At 42.7% G+C, this 22,535-nt stretch overlaps 1 protein-coding gene across 4 annotated transcripts; it reads right to left on the bottom strand.

Annotated features, from left to right (window-relative positions):
• Positions 1-1,343: 1,343 nt before the first annotated feature.
• arfip2b (ADP-ribosylation factor interacting protein 2b) lies at positions 1,344-13,774 on the bottom strand. 4 transcript variants are annotated; one of them, XM_053441733.1, is made up of 10 exons: positions 13,491-13,774; positions 10,601-10,711; positions 7,689-7,745; positions 5,525-5,633; positions 5,074-5,130; positions 3,239-3,354; positions 2,922-3,143; positions 2,576-2,733; positions 2,173-2,347; positions 1,344-2,038 (listed from the first exon to the last, which is right to left on the bottom strand). In XM_053441733.1, exons 2-10 carry the CDS (start codon positions 10,697-10,699, stop codon positions 1,883-1,885), a joined length of 1,149 nt encoding a protein of 382 aa, XP_053297708.1. In that variant the 5' UTR covers positions 10,700-10,711; positions 13,491-13,774; the 3' UTR covers positions 1,344-1,882. The 4 variants fall into 4 exon arrangements, with proteins under 4 accessions (XP_053297708.1, XP_053297709.1, XP_053297710.1 ...); XM_053441734.1 differs by lacking the exon at positions 5,074-5,130; XM_053441735.1 differs by lacking the exon at positions 7,689-7,745.
• Positions 13,775-22,535: the final 8,761 nt, after the last annotated feature.

Below are 22,535 nucleotides of genomic sequence, written 5' to 3'. Positions count from 1 at the left end.
TGTTAGTGATCGTGGAGCTACAGAAATCTTCAGTGTGAAGAAAAGGTAAACAAACAGATATATATACTGAAAGATATGATTCTAGATTAGAAAAAGCTAATATGAGCATTTGTTTTGTTTGCTGATATGAGAAATTGTTTTTCAGAATTCGTGATAATGAAAAGACGTACATTTCTGATTATATTTTACGCAAAAAAAGGGTTAATTTTCAAGTTTAGGTTCAATATATTTGGTTGTATTTGTAATATAGTTTATGGTTAAACTGTAAAATATCAAGCCTAAAATATATAACAACTTTTACACCACAATTAGCAGGCATACACAGGTTTTTTAAATGCTGGTAAACCCCTTTAATTGCAAATAAAAGGAGTTTGTCTGTTTCTTTCCTTCAGTGCGTCATGTTCTAATGTCAGTTCACCCTGGTGTCACATTTCCATCACTGCCGATCGGAGCCGATTAAAACCCGAGTCGACTGCAGAGTTGTTTGAGCCGGGAGTAAATGATGATTAAATCCATATTCATAGTGAGTGCACCAGTGGAAAACCGGCTTTAATTGAGTTTGATATCAACATCTTAGGAATCACCGCTAAGTTTTGTAAACATATGTATATATATATATTTATATAGACCCAATCAATATATTAGTATTGGAAATGTTTTACTTCCTAACATAGGCATTGACCTTTGCCCCTAAAAATCCACATCGTTCAGGCTCTGGCCTTGATATTAATGCAAGATCTCATTAACTCAAAAGACAAACTTAAAAAAACACAAAAGATAATCTATGTAAAACCAAAGAAAATGTACAGTCCTCCTTTTTAAACAATTCAATAATGAAGTGACGCCATTAAACCTAAACAGAAACGTGCACCCATCTCTACATGTCTCCTCGGGCCATGTCTTCATGACATCACATCTCTCACGTCAAATTAAATACAATAATCAAAGATACTGTATGAGTTGAATTATTTTAGTTAAAATGTGTAATATTTCTGATAATTACAGACTACACACTGCAGCACTCGCAGTCTACACACCAGCACACACTGCTCTAACGCGATCCTGTCCTGCACTCTGACCAATAATAAACTGAAATGATTAGAAAATAAAAGAGATGACAGTCAAATTTAACAAATACTAAACAAAACAGTTTTTCATTTTTTAGGCTACAAATGATCATTTGATAATATTTCCAAAAGTGAAACAGTACTTGGTTAGAATATCTGCACATTTCTTTTCCAGTGTGACACACAAATCCCCCTCGCGTGTACGTTGATTTGTTTCTCATATACAAGGAGGCACACGAGGGGGGGGGGGGGGGGGGGGGGGGGGGGGTTGGAGGAGTTTGGAGGAGTTTGGATGCCTTTGCGTTGTGTTGGATGATTTCAGCTGTTTCTCCTCGACTCGTCCATCTCTGGTTCTGCGCTGCGTGACGTGCGGTTGAATTTGAACTCAGCACTTGAGGAGAACAACAATAGCCATAAAAACGACTAACACAAGCGTACACGGCAAAGTAGTGTTGATAGGAGGGGGTCAAGGGAAGTGGGTAAGAGAGGGAGGAGGAGATGAACAGTTTCTCTGGGAACAAAAGCACAAGGAGAAGGTTAAAGTGAGACAAGGGAGTCGGGATGAGAGGCACTAGAAGCCCTCTGACTGTTTATGAGACTGGCCGCGCTATTTCCTGCTGTTTTAAGACCATTCACCGATAATACCCTGTAATTCATCAGTCCAGTCATCCAGGCACACGCTGCTCTTCATTCTTCATCCATCCAGTCGTCTGCATGTCTCTCTCTGTAGTGGTCCTCTGTAAGTTGGGGGGTTTCAACAGGTTAACAGGTGGAGGTGGTCAATCGGAGGCTGAGTGAGGCCCAGCAGGCGCCTCTCATTGCTCCTCTAACCAGGAGGGCTGGTCGGCCCCTGGGGGCCTCAGCTTTATGTTGAACTGCTTCAGCGTTTGCTCCAGCTGCTGCTGGTTGCCAGCGAAGTAAGCAGAGATGGCGTTATGAAAGAGCAGGAGCTGCTTGTGCATCACTTTCACCTGAGAGAGGGACACAGGAGAGTTTGGGAAGTTATTTGTGTGTTTACCAAAAAGAAAAGTTTAAGTTTTCTTGAATGTATTTATTTTACTTTGTGGCCTGATGAACCCGATGGAGGCCTAACACACTAACTCACCTTATTCTCCTCCAGGAACTTGAGTTTAATGATGACGTCTGAGCGGAGGCGTTCATACTTCTCCTTATGAACGTGATACTGCTGCTGAGCCGCCTCTATACGGACCATGGCTACAGCGTCTCTGGGACCCAGACTCAGCTCCTCCAGGTCCGACCGGTAGGCATCAAACTCCAGTCTGTTGAGAGAAGCAGAGAACACGTTAAACACAGTTTTAAGAAAAAGAGGCAACAATGATTAAGAAACACAAACTTTCTGTTTGGTCCTTTTATAAATATAGAATTCTTGATATTCTAGTTTTATTTTGCACATGTTACAGGATTATATCAATCTGTGTTTCTTGTTTTGTTCAAATCTCTTTTCTCATCCTGCTCCACTTGGCTCGTAACCAGCTGCATGTCCTTACCTGGCATTTTCATACATCTTGATAGTCATCAGGGTGTCGTCCATGGTCTTGTTGACAAGTGTGTTGATGCTCGACACGAAGAAGTTAACGGCACCGAGTAGAGTCTCCCCATTCTTACACAGCAACTTCTGAGTCTCTGCGTTGTAGCCAAACTCATCCTGCAAAGATCAACACAACTTTAACACAAACAGTCAAACACAAACGGTGCTAAAAGCTATTTAAATAAACCAAATGAATTCAATGAAGTTCAATACACCCTCCTCACATAAACTTGTTTCATTTTTAAGCCTCTAAATATTAGGACAGCTGATATAAAAGAATAAGGGATTAAATTTGGAAGCCTCACTCGTAGCTCTGGAGATTTCTGGCTGAGGTCAGCGAACGTGTCTCCCAGCGCGTGCTGCGTCTGCACCATGTTGTAGAAGTGGTTGGTCAGCGCTCGGGCCAATCGCAGCATGTTCTCATATTTCTTTTTAGTGTCTCTCAGCACCTCGATCTGGGCCTCGAGCTCCAGGTCCACGGTCCGGGATCCCCGACCGAACCGCTCCGAGATCATCTGCTTCGTGCACTGAACACAGGACACAGGAGCATCAGTCACACGAAGCGATTCACCCAGACGTTCCTCAAGGACACAGAAATATAAAATCCTCATGAAGCTCTGACCTTGTATGTGTTGTAACCCCACTTCTTCACTGTTTCTAGTTTCTCCACAGCCACACCGCGGGTCACTTCGTCCGCCGTCAGCGACGAGCTGCTGCTGCTGTGGTGCATGTTGGGACCTGAGAAGAGAAGAGATCAAAATGTAAAAAACACAAAGAACATGGTGAAAATAATGAGACATACTGATTAACCCCAGAAAAAAGGGAAATAAAGTGTTTAAGTTCCGTTCTGCTCTCTAACAACCCAAATCCTTCACCACGATCTCGTTAAGCACCAGGAAACATGCAGAATTAGTAGCAGGAATATGCAGAGAATTAAAGTGGCAGGAAATACTGAGGGAAAAAACCTTAATACAGTGAAACCAGCTTCTTTCTTTAATAAAAGGGGAAAATACTATTTTTAAGTCACTGCTAAATGACCTGGTTTATCAATACAGAGGCTTTTGGATGTTTCAACATGTAACTTCACACTTTCCTTCTCCAGTACCTTGGTATTCATGTGGCGGGCCGGCTAAGTGGCGGATGACAGAACTGTTTGAGGGAACACTACCTCGCCTGGCCTTCATACGCAGGTCTGTGAGAGTGGAGGGGTGGTTGTTGTAGGGGAAGGTTCGGATGAATAGGGGTTGTGAATTAGGGGAGGGAGTGGGATTTACATGTTTGTTTTTCAAATAATGGGAATTTTTAAGGATTTCCGGTTTCAAACATGAAGCAATTAATCAAGTTGAATGAGCGAGCCAGAAATGGAAAGACAACGTAGGAGGAAGTTTGCGGGTAAGATGCAGAGAAGAAGTAAGACAACAAAAGGGTGAGGAAGACGAGGAGGAATGTGTGGGAGGGAGTTGTGATAGAGAGGTGGAAGACAAAGATAGACAAGATGAAAAGACAACGTTTAGTGACAATCAGTGAACAATGCAGACGAATGAGTAATGGTGAAGACGGGGGCAGTTTGAAATGCAGCGGTGTTAAACAGTGTGATGCCAAATAAACCGGATTAGTCCTTTATTAAATAATATATAAAAATAATTGGAGGAGGCTTTTAAAATCCAAAAGATCAACATATTCAAGGTGATAAACTAACACATTAATAAATACAGTTTCCTCTTTGCTACAGAGACGTTTAAGATATTCTGTGAAAAACAAAAGTGAAGCCCCACTGAAGGACGAGCAAAAAGAACCATCCAGAGAGACAAGAGGAAAAACTTGTGAAGCAAAAGTTGTGTTAGAAAAATACCAACAATATACAAGAAAAAGAGCACCAGGCAGAAATAAGTACCCTGACCTTTCTCCACCGAAAGACACAGCTTGATCAAAAGGGACAGAGCAGCAGTTTCCCAGTTATCCAAAGACACTCACTCCGTATAAAGAACTTCTTTCCAAAATGTGAAATGTGTAGTAAAAAGCTCCTACAAAACCAACAGTTCCTGAGAAGTCTAGATCAGAGGTTCCCAAACTTCTTCTCAGCCCATGCACTTATCCCTGAGGACGTAACTCAGAAAGTCACCGATGTGCACATGTCGCAGTGTTTCCTGTGGTTCTGTGAATTAACCTGCTGTAACTGATGCTGTCACTAATCTGCCATAATAACCTCAGGGGCCACGTGGAGGCAGAACATCATGCATGGTTTTTATTTTAGGTTTAACTAGTATGTTTGAGCTTTTGGAACAATTATGGCCAAAATATGATGATTATGATAGTTTCAGGAAATCATCTCACGACCCTCCTTGTGTGTCAAAAGGGAACCACTGGTCTAGATTCTATAAAAGTCCTGCGTCACCACAAATGTTTCTTATCACATTTTGGATGTGAGCTCTGCATTATACGTGTCTATGAAGCTACCTAATCCTTCAACTGGGATCCTTTTGTTAAACTCTGCATTGTAGTGCACAGCCGGCCCTGAGAGGGAGAGAGAGAGAGACAGAAAGAGAGCGAGAGCGAGAGAGAGAGTGGGCAAAAATCAGGCAAGTACAAGGGACTGATATTTATGAGTGTGTGAAATTTGGTGCAGATCCAAATATGGTTCCATAAGGGGACAGTTGGCAGAGGTATGCACTCTACTGGCTTTTCCTCCTGCTGTGTCCCCTACCTGCACATAGGAAAATGTGATTCGAGTGAGACGGACCATATTCAGATACAGTGAAGGAGAGAAACCAGCCCAATATGACCACCAGTAATCACAAATCCATCACAGCCTGATTCCTCGGAGGAAGCTGATTGGAGGCCTGAGGAGTCAAACACTCTCAGAGATGGAGCATCAACAGTGGACGTCATTAGAGCGACAGTTTGATACCTTTGATTGAGCTGGTGGGGATGATCCCCTCCGCTGTTCCTCCATACCCGCCTGACACGATGCTCGTCTCGTTCAGGTTGGGACCCGACACCATCACCTGCTGCAGGTCCTGCAAAGTTTTAACGGCCACATAGAAACAATAAAAGAAGAACAAAAGGGAAGGGAAAGGGGGGTTGGGGGGGGGGGATATGTATAAACATTACGACTCGAGTGTCACATTCAGTCAGTGGAGACAATATAAGTTAGAGGCTTAGTCACTAGAGGGGGACAGACACCACTGAGTTAATGAAGGTTAGTGAGAACACAGCCTCCAGGCGTTGTCTAACTTCTTCAACTTATCTAGGTGCCAACAGGAAAAAAACACTTGGAGGAAAGACATAAAAAAACACCAATGATTAACCACACAGAGAATCTCCAGCCGTGATGCTGCTGAGAGCAAACAAGAAGACTTCTAGAGCACAGAGTGGAACCCGAGCCGTGACTTCACTGATCTGAACAGCAGGAAACACTGGAGCAAACTAGTTCCCCCCCCCCCCCCCCCCCCGTCCCAGGCTCCAGTGTGGCTCTGGATCACGAGGGGAACTGTGTTACCAGCCCCATGATGCAACTTGTGTGTTTTCTTTAATTAAACTCTCTGTTTTCTTTTGTCTGCCTTCTTGCTTGTGTGTCATCTGGTAAAGAGAAGAACATTCACAGGGGGGGGGGGGGGGGGTTTAATGGAAAAAAAAGGGATATCTGGCCCAAACTGATTTCTCACTCTGGCACAGCCGTAAGTTTCCTATAACAAATGTTCTTCTCCTGCCTGTGCCACGAGTAAACAGGGCTCAATACTGCACGTGGAGCAAAGACCCATGTTTTCCAATCGGAAAATGAAATGGGAGCATTTCTGAAATCTTGGGCTGGGTCTGTGCAGTAAGATTGTGACAAGAAAACCACAGAAGAAAAGCTCTAGAGGGGAAGTCGCCATTTCCCTGTTGTAAACAAACACGAAGACGATTTTTTTTGTAATCTACAGCTGCTGTGATTTGTGCTGTTGGAGGTCAAACGGAACCAACAGAGGGAAATGAGCATGAAGAACTTCTACAGATGTATAAAAGATTTGCTTCAGGGGCCTTTTCTGCTCATTGAGACATAACACTTTCACGACACAAAGTTTATATAACTGAAACATAACTGACACATAAAAGAACAGAACACGTGAAGCCCATCAACATTACAGCATTAGGACATGATGAGTATTAGTTTGCCACCTTGTTTCAACACAAATAAAAAAGGGATCACACTCAGGCTACATCCAAACTAATACGTTTTAGTACCTATAATAATCTCCTTCCATAGCTGTGGTTTTACAAATGTCTTCCTAAGTGCAGATATTTAAAACCTCTGTTTTCTGTGTGTACATGTAGAGTGGATCACTGTTGCTTTGTGTAGTGAGCATAAGAAAGAAGAAACAACCATGGCAGCCATGTACTGTTTTCTCTTCTGGGTCTAATTACAAGTTAGAAGCTATATTTGGAAATGCTGCACCATTCACAGACATCTGGCTCGTACAATATTATTGTACAACAGCGTTCTCTATCGCCACCTACTGGCACGGCATGCTGGTTTGTGGTAGTAATTTGTATATTGTGTTGAATGAATGTCATGTGGAGGGGAAAATATTAGATAAAACAAATCTGTAGTGTAGAAAAGATCCGTTTTCCTTTCTCTGCACTAAAACACATCTCAAACTAAAATAGGCCCATCAGTGTTGAGCGTGAATGCCATTGGATGGTTGGTGTAAACACAACAGAGATGCATTTTGTAACTAAAACATAGTGGTGTGGATGCAGCCTCACACGTCACCCAGGTGAACACACACACACACATACAGAATCTAGGTAATGTTGACATATTTTCATGTTGTGTTCTAAGTGTTAGCCGTCAGCTATTTTGTTAGCACCCATTACTTTGAGGGAGTCTCTCAAAACATGTTTGGGAGACTCCCTCCAGCTAAAGTTAGTCGCACAGTGGTTTGTAATAAAAAGGAAGTATCTGACATTTCGTGAAATAAACCAATGTCACGATGCGAGGCAATTTAATGCTACATTAAGTCAAACCACTGAGCGTTGCTACACAACGACATAACATAGCACAAACACACACACACAAATGGCCTGCTCACCCTGGTGCCTCTGGAGCTCCCTACTTTCTCATCTAAGCTCCACTGCAGATTTGCAGCCTGCACAGAGATGGAGGGAAGGAGGAAGGGAGGGGAGGAGGGAGGGGGGGAGAAGGTTGACAAACACAACACAAACAAAACAAAAAAGACAAAAAAAAAAGACAAAAAGAAATAAAAATCCATGTCTGAGGTCATGAAACAAGATAGAACGATGTCAAAAAGAAATCCCAGAAACAAATCATTGTGATGTCCACACAGCGGGGATGTGACACGGAGAGCAGTGATGGGTCGGAGCAGGGTTCATCTGTCAGCGGCTTGGAGCTCACCACTTTCCATTTCTAACTTGCTACTCCAAGCTAAGCCCTGATATTCTTCCATCACTGTCTGGACAAAAGACTCCACTGAATCTAGTTCAACCCTAAATAAATCATCTATTCATGTACAGACATTAAAAGTGACATCGACATAAAATGGGGAAAATTAAATAAAGAAAAAAGAAGAAACTGGGACACACTCAAATTTCCACACAAACCTCAAATCTGAGCCAAACTCCTGGTGGCACACTTTGATTGTCGGGAGAGCAAAAACCAATTACAGTTGGTTGTGCTCGTAGCAGCCAATCAAAGTAACAGTGCCCAATTTCTACAATAACTGTTTTTTAAAATCGAACCTCACGCAAAGAAAGTTATTTTACTCTCGTCTCTTTCATTCAGTGTCTAACGCTTTATTTGAGAGGCCTTCCTCGTGTTGTGGCATCTGTTCAACCACTGATCCCTCCCTGGACGCTCTGTTGACACAGCGCCTGGTCCCTAAGATGATGGAAAGTACAGCACCTTGACGTCACCCTAAAATAATCCGGCTGTGATATTAGAGCGAGGTTTTCTGGGCTTAAGAAAGAGTTCCGCCTGTTTTGGTGCAGATTTCTTACAATAAACAGAATCCTACAGCAGCTATTTTTCAATATTTCATAAAACAATCTAATTCTAACAAAACAAAGGGGGAGTATCACCTCTGAGAAACTGCGTGAAACCATAAAACCGTCTCAAAATGCTGATCAATTTGCTAAAAGGCAGCAGTGATCCACTCTGATGCACCGGCCCCCTCTGCCAGGACGCTGTTGGCAGTGGATTCTCTGTGACACCATCAAGCTGCCAGTCAGCTTCCGGGCTCTGATACAGAGCGTCGGGAACCTGAAAGGCTTCAGCTCGACCTCCACCTGTCAATCTGCACCTCCACGTGCACGAGCAGCAGAACCCCCTGCAGCTGTGAACCGTGCACAGCTGATCTCTATCTGGTTTCCGAGGGCTTTCACCCCCGAGGACAAAGCACGGCCAGTTACAGATTAATTGCGGGGTTGCTATGACAACTGGTTGATATCCAGCACTAACCAGTGAAGCCAGTCGAGACGCGGCCAGTAAACAGAGACTTCTTCACTGTACAAGCTGCGACAAATGGCTGAGTGGTTTTCTAAGTTCTTTGATGTTACTCCACGAGGAGCCACCCACAATTTGGTGAGCAAATAACAATTAACTGCTCGAGCCTCCACCAGGATCTTTGGTGTTTGTATAACAAGGTGCGGCCGGAGGATGTAGGAGAGAGAACAGCCAGTGACGCCTCGCTCGCCCTGCGTCTCACTGTCATTCCATCCTATCTGACGATGACACTCCTGAGGAGGGGGGAGACTAAATGTATCTGAGCCCACAAAAGATTCTTCCTCAAATGAATAGATCCAACCTGCAGAGAAACATCCACCTGAGAATTAAGCTTCTTAGTTTGACACCCTAGTGTTCAGGTGAAGCAAACTCACTAGAGGTGTTTCTGCTTTTCTGCAAACACCGAACATGAGGCCACTTGAGCTGTTAATGGGAACAACTGGTTCCCAAGGAGACACCTGAACTCCGACACCTGATTTCCCAGTGGGATCCCTCTCCACAGTTGTAGTTAACCAAAGCTAAGGAACACAAGGACTTCAAGTAGTGTGTGAAACACAGTACATGATACCACAACACTGAGAAATATGTTATTTCACAGAAAGGGACTGGAATCTTGCATTTCACTTTTTATATCTTTTATCTATTATATATATTTTATTTAGATGTTTATGTCTAAATAAATGTTACTTTGTATAAATATTAGAGAAAGGGAGTAAATAAGAAGTAAATAGTGAGTAAATATATATGGTTTCTTTTTATTGCTTTTCTTATGTGTGTTTTATTTATTGTTTTTATGTTTTTATGTTTCTATGTTCATTGTATGTACCAATAACCAGAGCAAATTCCTTGTAGGTGTAAACCTCCTTTCAATAAATACTTTCGGATTCTGATTCTGAATATAGTTTAAGATTCTTCTTAAGGTAAGATAAGGCAGAGGGAGATAAAAACAGTAAGTGACTCACAGACTCCATTTAGGACACAGTGCGAGTCCTAAGTTGTTCTGTACATTTAACACAGAGTGGTACTGCTGTGGGAAAGGAGTCAGCTGACTCGGCTTATCTTGTGATAGCCGGGAACAATACCCAGAACCCGCTATGTCAACTTCATACAACTGAAGGAACGCAGTTATCCTTCCCACCATGATAACCCATGACACTACAGCTGGCCTCATATATGTCGGATTGGTTTTCTTCATGTTCTCTCACAGGGTGACCCTCAGGGGAAATACTGTCTTTGAATAAATCATCAAGTTATGAAGCTGCTCCGGAGAAAGACAACAGGTCTAATGTGTTTTTTCTCTAACTAAGTAAATAAATAAGACTCTGAGATTAGTCTTTTGTTTTTTTAGTGTCTTTTGTTGACCTGGGATCGATTGTGCATAAACTCAAACACTTTGCACATTGATTCCTTCAGTAATAGCTTTAAATAGGTAAACAGCAGCTGTGCAGGGTCGTGTCCACACGTCCCACCTCAGTGACCCACCTGTTCAAGGCTGTCGTCTTCTGTTAGTGTCCCCGTGTCCCCGTTGCTGTTGATAGGAATCTCCATTGTGGCAGCTTTACTCATAATGCTCTCTGTCATAATGCACTGGTCCTGGGGGGGGGGGAAGGAGAGAGAGAGAGAGAGAGAGAGAGAGTGAGAGAGTGGATACAACAAACCGCTGCATGTAAATAAAGTGAAAAAGGTAGCGATGGAAAACCAGTGAGGCTTTAATGCTGCTTTGAAGAGGAGAGACCAAAGAGCGTAGTCTAAACAGACCAGTCATTGGGCAGATGGGGATATAATTGCCGTAAACAAGCGGTGAGGTGGTTTTCAAAGAGCAAGGCCACCGCTCGGAGGAGAAACCACACACCGATGAAACGCCGGCCACAATGAGCCGTCTTGGAGTGGCCACTCGGTTCTGCTCTAATGAAGGGCTGCAGGTTAGCAGCAGCCGCACGCTGCACAGGACCAGACACAACTAAATGTTTCATCAATACTATCTGGTCATTTCTAATAGGCTTTACAACTACATATATTTATATATAACAACATGTCTGGTGAGCTGGAGTATTGCTGCTACTTGTGGTTTGGACTTGAGTAACAGATGCACCGCTTAATGAATTCACTCCCACAGAAACTTAACTGGGGTCGATATGAGCTGCTTGTGACACAGGAGGAATTATTATCACAGTTTTCACATTGCAGAGCACGATGGAGGTTTAACAAGTAAAGAGGACACATGGAGAAACTCTCACAAATACAGCAGCAGAATGCAAAGAGAGAAATTTACTAAATCTAATAATACAGAAGATGTTTTGTGAACGACAGAAAACGCCTGGAAACTGTAGATCTGAGGATAAACATGTTTTTATCATGAAGAACAATCGGCTGCTGTTCTGAGAATGTGACATGCTTGTTGTTGCCATTTGATGACTGGTTACACAGATTGTTCCCTGATCTGTTGTGGACTGTGAGAGCTTTAAAAATCACTGCACTCACTAGGACAGGATTTAGACTGACTCTCTTCTCGTCCTGCATGTGGGAAACTAAACAGTGAGGTGAGGTGGTCTGGTCTAGAGGGTAAAATAAATAAATGCGTCAGTGACAAAGCAGAGCTTGTTGCTCCAGCCTCTGATTACCATCTAAATAACTGAATCCATTAAATTATTTAACCAGCAGATATGCCACCGTGTCATTATGATTATTCTGTTCTTATTTGAAAAACAAATTCTGATTGCAGATCTTCAAGAAATATAAATTATATGTAGCATTTGTTAGAAACATGATTTGCAAGAGACAAATGTGCACCATACCAGAATTTATAAGTTTATGTTGAAGGAGTCTTAGGAAAGTAAAGTAAGAGAATAACTAAACTAGTTTTAGTTTTTAAAGCTTGGTGCCAGGACATGACTCACAGAAATGCAAACGTATAAGACAGGTTTACGACAGTTGGGGCACTTAATGGCATCCCTATTGTTACCTGGAGGGATAAGGCTTGTTTACATTTCCTCTGACCTCAGCTAAGTCTGTGTCCCTATTGGAAACGCACACGTTGCCATGCCCTGTCCGCTTCCTGATAAATGACACGTCTCTGTTGACTCTAGACATCTTAGGACTGATGTCCTTCCCTTGGCCAACAACACTCAAACACACGAAACCCTCTCGTCTGACGCAGCTCACTACGGAGCTGTTTGATATTCAAATGTGATAAACGTCCACATTAATTGAGTTTAACTGTACTGCAGCTTATTGGTTTGTCATTGACGCTTAGTAAAGATGTTTTACCAGAAAATTCCAAAGACCAAATAACCAAATTCCGCTGCTTTGCATAACGCTGCCTCTGAAACAGGCCCGTCCAGTCCTCAAGAGGCTCGACCTGGAGTCTCATCTCTGAAGGAAGTCAACGTGAGAAGTGAAGAGATGAGGCTAATTATTAACAGTCTATTATAAGTTATGTGTATTCACCATTAATAACAGATAATGTGCTTCATTGGAAGAAGAGAATAATATGATATTGCATGTTGCATCGTAAAGACAATGCATCATATAGTTTACTTTTATCAGGCATGACAGAGTGAGACATTTAACTTTATAATCACAAGGGGTTGGACGATAAGGCCAAACACAACATCACGTTAAAATATCATATCAGTTAATATCGATAATCATCACAATTAATATTATTTATTTTAGATTTTAAGGGTTTGGGGATTTCTTCTCCTGAGTGTATATAAACTCTCCTGTAAGGTAAGAGAATGACAAAAACAGTTAAATATGTTATAAATATGAGATAAATCAATAACGTGGAATATATCTTCAGTGTGTTTGCAAAAATAATAAACACTATTTGCTGTATTGCTCCTGAAACTACATTGTGAGAATCCTTGATGTTGTTTTACTGCCCTGCACGATCCTAATAATAAATAAATCCTAATAACTGCACCTTGGTTGCACATGTAAAATAATCATAATAAAGGAATAGTATTGAGCTTAAAGTGAAGTAACAGGGTTGAAGGCTGGTGGCTGTCACCGCCACTGGTTCCACTGGGAGCTGACAGGTGCACCAGCACAGGTGAACTGTTATTTCCCACCCCGCAGAAGGAGACGCCTGTTCGGGATCAGCGCATCAGAAACACACCGAGGGATCCAGATGGCAGCAAAACACAACTTAACACAATCTCCATCTTTCCAAGAACGTGCAAATACATGTTCGCTTCCCAGGAGGAGAACCGGGCCCGTTTCCAGCTGTTCCCAGAGCAGCTGGTGGAGAAAAAGGGAGAATTTGCGGCTCCACGGTTTTAAAACACCAGCTGATTTACGGTGATTACACACTTAAGGTCCTGACCCGGGACAGAGAGCCTTGTCCCCGGTAACACGCGGTTGGACTTACGGTGACTCGCGGTGATCTGGGTCCCGTCTCTGCAGCGGAGCCGTCCGGGGGGAAGCTAGCGAGGAAGCTAACAGCTAGCTAACGGTGCATCCCAGTCCGTGCGCGGCTCACAGGAGACCGACGTGCCCTCGGTTCTCAGTCCGCCGTCAGGAAAACAATCAACTAAATAAATAGTTAATAGTGATTTTTGAATAACATGGCGACGGGGGGGTTTAATTCTCAATGCGTTTGTCCCGGACGCCCCGAGAATAATCCTCTATCTTCTGTCTATCGGAGCGGACAGGAACGTTTGACGGAACTGACGACACAGGTGGGACTCATTTAACAGACGCACTTCACCGCGAAGAACGTCTAGATAGAAGCAGATGGATCACTTCTCACAAGAAAAAAAGTGTTAATCTTCACCACTGTCATATTCCTTTTTTTGTATTTAGTGTTTTTATTATTATGAAGTGTTTTTCTTTGGGATTTATACACGTGTGTAGTTATGTACTTATATTTAAGTACCTTAATATCTCACTTGTTTATTTAATTACTTATTTTTAACTTTATTTTACTTTGTGTAGCATTTTTCTTAATCACAGTTACAAAATGCTTTTCTAGATGAAAAGTGGATAATTGAAGGCAAACAATAGGAACAAATTAAAAGCAGATTAAAGATCAGAAAACAAACAAATGTCAAACATTGTTACATTTATTGATCTATTATTGTACGACTTATATAGAGATTCAATGCAACAGTTATCTCTCCCTGTCAAATAAGACCAAGAGTTCATTGAAGTAAAATGCAATTAAATAGAGTGAGTGCTTGGAGTTTGCTTACAACAACAACAACAACAACAACAACAAGCAGCATCAATAAGTAAAGAGTTATAATGATAATGTATAATAAATGGTCACCGAGTTAAACAACGCTGCTACTGGACCAGATGCTGTGCGGCCCTCCGTACTGTCCACAGGGGGGCGCCATCATAAACTCTACTCCTCCTTATTTAAAGGCGGAAAGGCGAGAACAGTTATTCACACATCAATTAAATAGTGTTGAAATGAAAGACACATTCTAACATAACAAATTTCCAGGCAGGTACTTATGTGCCTCTCCTTTTGAAAGGGACCTCTCATATATATATATCGTGCCTGGAAATAGAGGCAGAGTGAGAGTTCTCCCTTTTACCTTGACCTGCCACCCAGCTCTGGGAGCCTGCAGGTGACCTGTGCAGGTTTCTGCTGCTGATGGTTGAACATTAGCTCAAGTAACTCAAGTGTGACTTAGATTTTCAAATTGATTCCGGTCCCTATAAACCTTTAGAATCCAAGGGTAAGAGATACAAACCTGATGACTTCAAGAACCGCTGCCCTCCTGTGGACGCAGCAGTAATGTCACTCTGATCAGATCCGAATCAGATGGAGAAAGGACTTTAATTTCTTTATACTTTTAATTTTAAGAGAGTTCTCTCCCCAGCAATAGACAGATTAATGACCTTTTAAAATACGGAAAATAGCATGTAAACAATAACAGCAACATGAAACTGTGGCACTATGACCTGCAGCTTTTCATCCCCCTACAACTTGTCAGAACATTTTCAACTATAGCACGTGGTATGAATTTAAAATTAATTGTTTTTGTGAGAGTTTAAAGTAATACAAACTATAATATATAGATATATGCAATAATTGCTTTTTAACGGGATTAACACAGATCCATATCTGAGGCTGTGTGGCCATGAGAACACTTTTTAGATGATACAGCTCAAGCCAAAGTGACTACAGTCCATCATGCACCTGCAGGCGACATGACAGGAGGATAAGATAAGATAAGGATTAGATAAAATAATCCTTTACTGGGCCCTCAACAGCAAGATTTCTCCTCTAAACACTGAAGCCTCTGCAGTCCCAGTCAGAGGAGGGAGGTGGGAAGTGAATCCGAGGGAAAGAGTGAACATTTTATTAATGAATAGGTGGGAAACTGTTAAAAAAAAAAGGAGAAGCCAAAAGAAACTCTGTCGACTGTGGTGTAAAATTCCACATGGGAACATTTTACTCATGGTGAGTTTGAGGAGCTCGGGAACGAGTTTTCCAGCTGTTGGTTCTGTGTGTGTGTTTTTTTTTATGCCAGTCTGAGTCACTACCTGTTGAACACGTCGCAGTGGTTTGTCCACTTTCTTCTTTCTCTTCTATCCTATGTGAGTTAAATACAGGAATGTTTTACAGCTTGCGGACAAGCAACCAGTATAATCACATAACACAACTCACCACAGCTGCTGCTACTGAAGATGTGTGTGTACACGGCTGTCCACCCAAATTACAGCCTGCAGCCACCACACTCCCGTTGGCCAATGTCTTCTAATTATGATAATGAGGCACTTTAATTGTGTATTTAATTTTGAGTAATGACATCAAGTGCATTTATTGAGTATTCTCTTATTTGTGCAGTAGTTTCATCCATGTGTGAGAAGGGAAATTACAATATAGCTCCTTATTGGAGAAGTGAGCATGACAAGTCGGTAAAACTACTTGAATTTCATATCTGGACATTCACTTTTGAAAAATAAATTGTCAAATAAAACTTATTAACTTACCTTGTTAAAGGTTTGTTTGTTAGTTTGCATTTTACACAAAAGCAAGTGGACAGAAACCATGAAACTGACGTCAGGGAAGAAACATTATATCTTGTTGCAGATCTGGAACAGGGAGCTGATCCAGGAACTGTGTTCACATATTAAAGGGACTGAAATCTATGAATGTTTGCAATTTGGTAAAGATCCAAATACAAATCTGGATCTAATGAATTTAAATGTGGTTTCATACAGGGACTGTTGGGCCTTAGCAGAGGTATGCTACTCATTACATATGATAAAAAAGTATTAATATTTACAATAAGAACTAAAGCTAAACTAAGAGAAACATTTTATATCTGCAAATGTTTAAACTCAAGCCTCCAAGGAAGAAAGAGGGACATGGTATAAAAACGTTGCATGTTCTGTAGAAGCTTTAATTAACTTTAAATAAAGCAGACTTTGATGGGACGGGATCCACACTCCCAGTTTGTGGGACCTCTTGTTGCCGCTGTGGAAAAAGCAGAGTCTGCAGAGTGAAGCCTGAAGCTCAGAGGAGGTCAGCACATAGTTTCTTCTCCTGTTGTAGAAAGTGACGGAGAAAGTGTCTGATCTCTGAATTAGTCAGTGACCACGTGAAGCGTGCGTTGGGCTGCGGAGCCGAGTTACTGGAAGCAGAGGATGTTATTCCTCTTCTCAGTCATTAGCGTGCAGACTCACCTGTTGACTCAGAAAGACTCACACAGACTAACAACACAGTCTCATGCAACTGCATCCATCACTCACACGGACACTTTCCCCAATAAAAGTGAGCATAAAACCTAAAATGAATACAAATCACATTTTTGCAGCATGCACAAGTTCCCCCTCCTCCTCCTCCCTCGTTTAGCTCTGCAACAAATACTTGAAAAACAAAGAATATTCGGGTTCAATACCACAAAACCACCTCACGATGGCATCAAATCCCAAACTTGAAATCTACAATCACATCCACAGACATCATCTTGAGCTCCTGCAGAATCTGAAGCTGATGGAGCTTTTCACATCTGCTTGAATATCATCTGTGTGAGTGGAAACAGAAAAGATGAGGCTGCTTTGTGATGACTGCAGCATCTCTCAGGATCTCTCTAAAGGATGAATAACAGCTTCTCCAACTCGTCTGCTAACTTAACGTGCTCGTCTCCTCGTCTTCTTCTCCACACGACACTGACTGAGCAGCCGACACTGACGGATCCACCAGCCTTGATTGCTTTAATCAGAAACTCTGCAAATAGACTGATAGTCTCTTTGAAGTGTTTACGTTGTGGGGAGAAACAAAGAGTGTCTGACCTCCCAGTGGCGGTTTAAAACTGAAGATACTTGATTAACGCAGATGAATCCCTGTGAAACTCCCTCACGTGCACACAAACACACTTTTTCTAGTCATATCTGCTTTTAAAGATCTGTGAAGCCACTGAATTCAGAGTAACAGTGACCAGAAATTTCCAACAAAGTATAATTCTCATCTGTTCTGCATCAGGAGCAAGACAAACAGCGGCCCCTGCCCCGAGGTGTGCAGGGCCCTCTGTGGCTGCGACCGGGCCACCGAGGAGCCACCGTGGGTCAACAGCACGGCTCGTTGCCATTCAGGGTTTTTCTTTTTCCTCGCAGGGTGTCGTGCTGCTGTTTTTGCAAAGCGTGTTGCGCAGCTATAATATTAGCACAGGAGCTTTTCGGTGTCGACCGGTGTGAATTCTTTCCCTCCGTCTCCTTCAGTAGGCGACAGCAGTTCTGATTCCAACACTAACAGTGAAGAGGTCAACGTCTCCATCACAATCAGCCTCCAGGTTTTGTTTATCCTCATGTTTAATTCTTGGCTGAATGTGGGTTTGATTGTGATTGACGAATATAGCTTTTTCCAAAATGAATCAGAAAATGAAGAGTTTCCTCAGTTGTCTCGGAGATACAGTTTATTTTATGTCAAAACACTGTTTCTAGGGAGATGAGTGAACTTTCATTAACTAAGTATATGAAAAACACGTAATTGTCCAGTTCTGATACTCAGTGTAGTACTGAGTGATCCCAGTTAGCCGCCATGTGTTCATGCACCATGCAGCAACCAGTACCACAGCAACACCAGCCTGAACCATGAACTGTGTGAGATGGACAGTGGGATCCACTTCCTTCCTCCGACATGAAGTCAAAATACATCGGATACGAACCCTGTCATCTTGTGCTGATGACGTCCTTCGGAGCCAATCACGGGTGAGTCTCAGCCGTCAATCATCATGTTTCCCCAGTTTTATCAAATCAAAACCAAACTTACTGGAAACAAGAACATTCATCAGTGTGATAAGACCTGTCACCTTCCTGAAATGACGAAAATCCTCTTTTATTTATTTGACATGTACTTTGACTTAATTTGTCCCATTGTCCTATCTACTAACGTGGAGCTGCAGTCTATGATCAATACTGCATCCAGCCACCAGGGGGTGATCGGGACTCTTTGGCTTCACCTTTGAGGAGCTGTCTAGTCTAAATGATCCTGAACGTTCAGGCCCAAACCCAAAGTTACTTTTACGTTCAAACCTCAAATGGCTGTTTAATAATAATGTTTCTTATCGAGGTCGTTACATTAAAAGTCTGAATATTGACGCATGTTGAACGTGATATCGCTGCAGGTTGTCTCTCTCTCTCTCTCTCTCTCTCTCTCTCTCTCGATCTCTCTCTCTCTCTCGATCTCTCTCTCTCGTTCTCTCTCTCTCTCTGTCTCTCTCTCTCTCTCTCTCTCTCTCTCTCTCTCTCTCTCTCTCTCTATCATCAAATCGAGGCTTGTGGAAGCGTTCAATGTCCCCGTGTGGGCCAGAGATGTTATTAATGCTTCCTGAGTTTATTTTTCTTTTGAAATCAGCTACCTGGACTTGGCAGAACAAACCGAAGCTTGTTAAAAACCGCACAGCCTTGATTCAAGTACAGGGCTGCAGACACACACGCACACACACACACACACGCACACACACAGGCACACACAGATGTGGCCAAATGAGCAAGCGGTGATCACAACTATTCGCCTGATCTGTGTTTTACAGCTGAATTTGTTCCTGAAGCTGCAGGTTTATGGTCGTGCATTATGTTTAAACACTGCCGGATTAAAAGAAAGGGGGTTGCACGGACCCCCCTCACCTCCAGGCCGCCACACACACACACTCAGGGTTGAGAGGCCTGCCCACACACACTAAGCAGGGCACTCGCCACATCAAAGCAAACGCACAAATCCAGCCAGGAAACGGGGGGGGGGGGGGGGGGGGGGGGGGGGATCCATAGGCCTGATCGTAAAAAAGCAGAAAGAAATGCATATGAAATAAAATAAACAAGAGCTATCTCCTAGACATTTACAGCATCTGCAGTTAATCAGAGGTTAATGAGAGCAAAGATTCTTTATTGTCCCCGAGGGGACATCTTCAGGGACCGTGGAGGTGATTTGTCTCCAGCAGTCGTACCTGTGGGATCAGTGAGCTCACGCTGGAAGCATCTCCGACGAGACTCAGAAGATGAAGTGGTTATCACTGTCCACGGGAATTAATAGTGCACGAGATCTAAAGCATGAACCTCTCTCGTCACGTCCAGGCTGCTAACAATGAAAGAGGAAACACCTTTTCTCACAGACATTCCTCGCTGGGCTTTGTCTCAAACGTGGATTTTAATAGTGAAACCTCAGAATTGAGCTTCATTTGCTTTTCTCTATGGTCATTTGTAACAATCCTCTTTAATTAAAAAAAAACTTATAGAAAAGGACACTTTACTTTTCTCATCTGCAAAGTTACAGTTACATGTTACTTCTCCTATTTGTTACCATATAATGCCTGAGAAGTTACCTCCTCCCTTATGAAAGACACTTTAAATCCACCGGATCCAGATTTTGGATGTGGATCTGCCTGGACTTGCACACACTCATCAATGCCAACCCCCCTGGTTCTTTCCTGACCCCCACCCCCATCTGACAAAGTGTTGTGGTAAACAGAAGGTTTTGTATAAGGCTGCAAACTAACACAGATGGAATTCAAGGATAACATCTTTAAATCAGACTTTTACTTGGATTCTGCACAAAATTGCAAACTCTCATTAAAGGTTCAGTGTGTAGAATTTAGTGACATCTAGTGGTGAGGTCACATGTTGCAGTTAAATACCCCTCACCTCACCCTCCTCTTCCAGACATGAGTGAGAGCCTGTGGTAGACTTCAATTGTCATAAAAACTTCAGATTCAGACAAAATTCCAAGAGAAATCATGGAAAATGTAGAAAAATTGCCTAATTTGTGATGAATGACGAATGTTGTGTCACAGAAATTCCCCTGATGAGGTTTCATACCAACATTTAATGGCTTTTTTGACCCACATACTGAATCATTCCAACTCGTTTCATAGTAAACAAAGAAACAAATGCAGATGACAACAAAACCTCTTTGGCAGTGGTAAATATTTCTGTGGATTTTGAGGAAAGTGTCAACCATCTCTTTCCTGCAAACACACACACACACACACACACACACACACACACACCCACACACAGTGTCCCTCGTGGTTTTGTCTGTGGGCTCCTGTCTCAGCTCCTTGGTGACATTTCTATTATTCAGCCTTGTGAGAGCCATTAGGCTGACGGCGCTGCACCGAGCCCAGTCTGGTTTGGAGCTTTCCATTACACCGGTCAACTGGAACTGTTGGGAGATGCTTGTGGAGGAAAAAATGAGAGAGAGAGAGAGAGAGAGAGAGAGAGAGAGAGAGAGAGAGAGAGAGAGAGAGAGTAAAAGTTTAGTTTCTTAAGGTACGGGGGCTTAGAGTCCATTGTGAATTTTTCACGCTGTTTTCAGTCTTGGAGGCGTCCGAACATTAAGACTTTTCAAGGACAAGGAGTGGCGACCAAGCCCCTGTGGAATCAGTCGAACAATAAACCTCATCATACACTGCAGTCATTTAGTGTCAAACCCTAAGCTGCATTAAGTAATGTCCCCGAGATGCCAAGAATCTGTCTGTTCATCAGGCCACAGCTCAATATGAGCCTCGCTGGAGCATTCGCCTCAAAGAATAAAATCCAAATTTCTGTCAGACTGACCGGTGACAGGCACGGTGTTGTTACGGGCACCTCAGGCAAGGTTACAACTGCACACATACACACACACATAATTAATGACGAGGATTTTCCTCTTTTTCTTTTGACTGACAGAGCGAACCACACAAGACGTGCTATTAAATCTTTATAAAAAGGGATTAAGAGCCAGACTAGGAGCCAGCGTGTGGCGCTAGAGAGCAGGTGTCGGCAGATGAAGTGACTTGGGGATGTGCTCGGAATTGGATCAGAACTGCAAACCAATGACCGCCACCTGGAAAACAAACATGGCGACGAAGGAGATGGGACAAATAGAGGAAGAAGAAGAGGGAGCAGCTATTAAAAAAGCAAGGATACAACTTCCTTAATAGATGTGAACATAAATAATGTCGAGGAATCCAACTTTCTCCTCAGACCGACTGATCCAGCCACACAAGACGTGCTTCCCACATTTATTAAGCTGCACAGAGACTTAAAAGAAAAGCAAGAAACCACAGAACAGCTGCACAGCTCTGTAATGTGTCATCTAATGCCCCCAAGAATACACCCTGTATTCTTCTGTACCCTCCCCTGACCTCTCTCACCCCCTCCGTTACCCCCCCCCCCCCCCCCCTCCAGCAGTGCAGCAGGCCAGATGTGCGGGGACATGGAGGTGCAGAAAGATCCTATCCAGCCCTCCAGAGACTCCCGGGTCCATTTGGTCCTCAGGTTTCAGACTGGGCTGTCAACCCCAGTGCCACGCTCCACATGACCGGGGCCTGGCAGACAGGCTGCTGTCACTAGTCATGCTCAGTGGCGGCTAACCTGAGTGATTCAGATGGTGATTTATTGTTTAGTTGCGTGCGCTATCCTCTGAACGCCTAGTTGTTCTCATCCTTTTCCATCAAGAGTGTATTTTATTCTTTTCTTTTGCTTCAGTATTTCTGTCACACACCCTCGTGCACATTGACATTCCTCCGGCACATGTGTAACTCTGGAGACAAGTTGTTCTCAGAGGCAATAAAGTGACTCAGTTTAAATCTACACATTTACACAAACTCACAAGAGATGTATGTAAAATAACAAACTACTGACTTCTACATTTTTTTTTTTTAATTCAGTTAAAGGAATATTTCTTTATCTACAAATATTTTGACGACCGTATGCTGAAATGTGTTTTGCCAAGTTCTATAAAAAAGCTATTACTTCTGATGAGTGCATAAAAATGTAAACTGGTTTCATGGGATTTTATTAATATGGACTATATCCCCGCTCCGTGTCTGCGTAATGGAAATTCCGTTGTGATATTGACTTTAATAATGGTATTTTTCCATGTGTGCTGCTGGGACATATCTGTAGGAGCTGGTGCAATCATTCAAAGGCCTGAATTGGTCCATTCCTCTCGGGCTTTCTCCCCCGAAACGCGTGG

This window comes from Pleuronectes platessa, chromosome 15 (genome assembly GCF_947347685.1).
Source record: "Pleuronectes platessa chromosome 15, fPlePla1.1, whole genome shotgun sequence".
Lineage (NCBI taxonomy): Eukaryota > Metazoa > Chordata > Actinopteri > Pleuronectiformes > Pleuronectidae > Pleuronectes > Pleuronectes platessa.
Note: the sequence above shows the minus strand (reverse complement) of the source record. Positions and strands in the feature narration are given on the sequence as shown.

What these genes read in the sequence shown, in the direction of transcription:
- arfip2b (XM_053441733.1), bottom strand. Translation starts at nt 10,699, where the DNA reads ATGACAGAGAGCATTATGAGTAAAGCTGCCACAATGGAGATTCCTATC. An exon ending in GGAGCTCCAGAGGCACCAGG is followed by an intron (nt 5,634 to 7,688) that starts GTGAGCAGGCCA and finishes AAAACTTTGCAG; the next exon opens with GACCTGCAGCAGGTGATGGT. An exon ending in CCCCACCAGCTCAATCAAAG is followed by an intron (nt 5,131 to 5,524) that starts GTATCAAACTGT and finishes TCTCCCTCTCAG; the next exon opens with GGCCGGCTGTGCACTACAAT.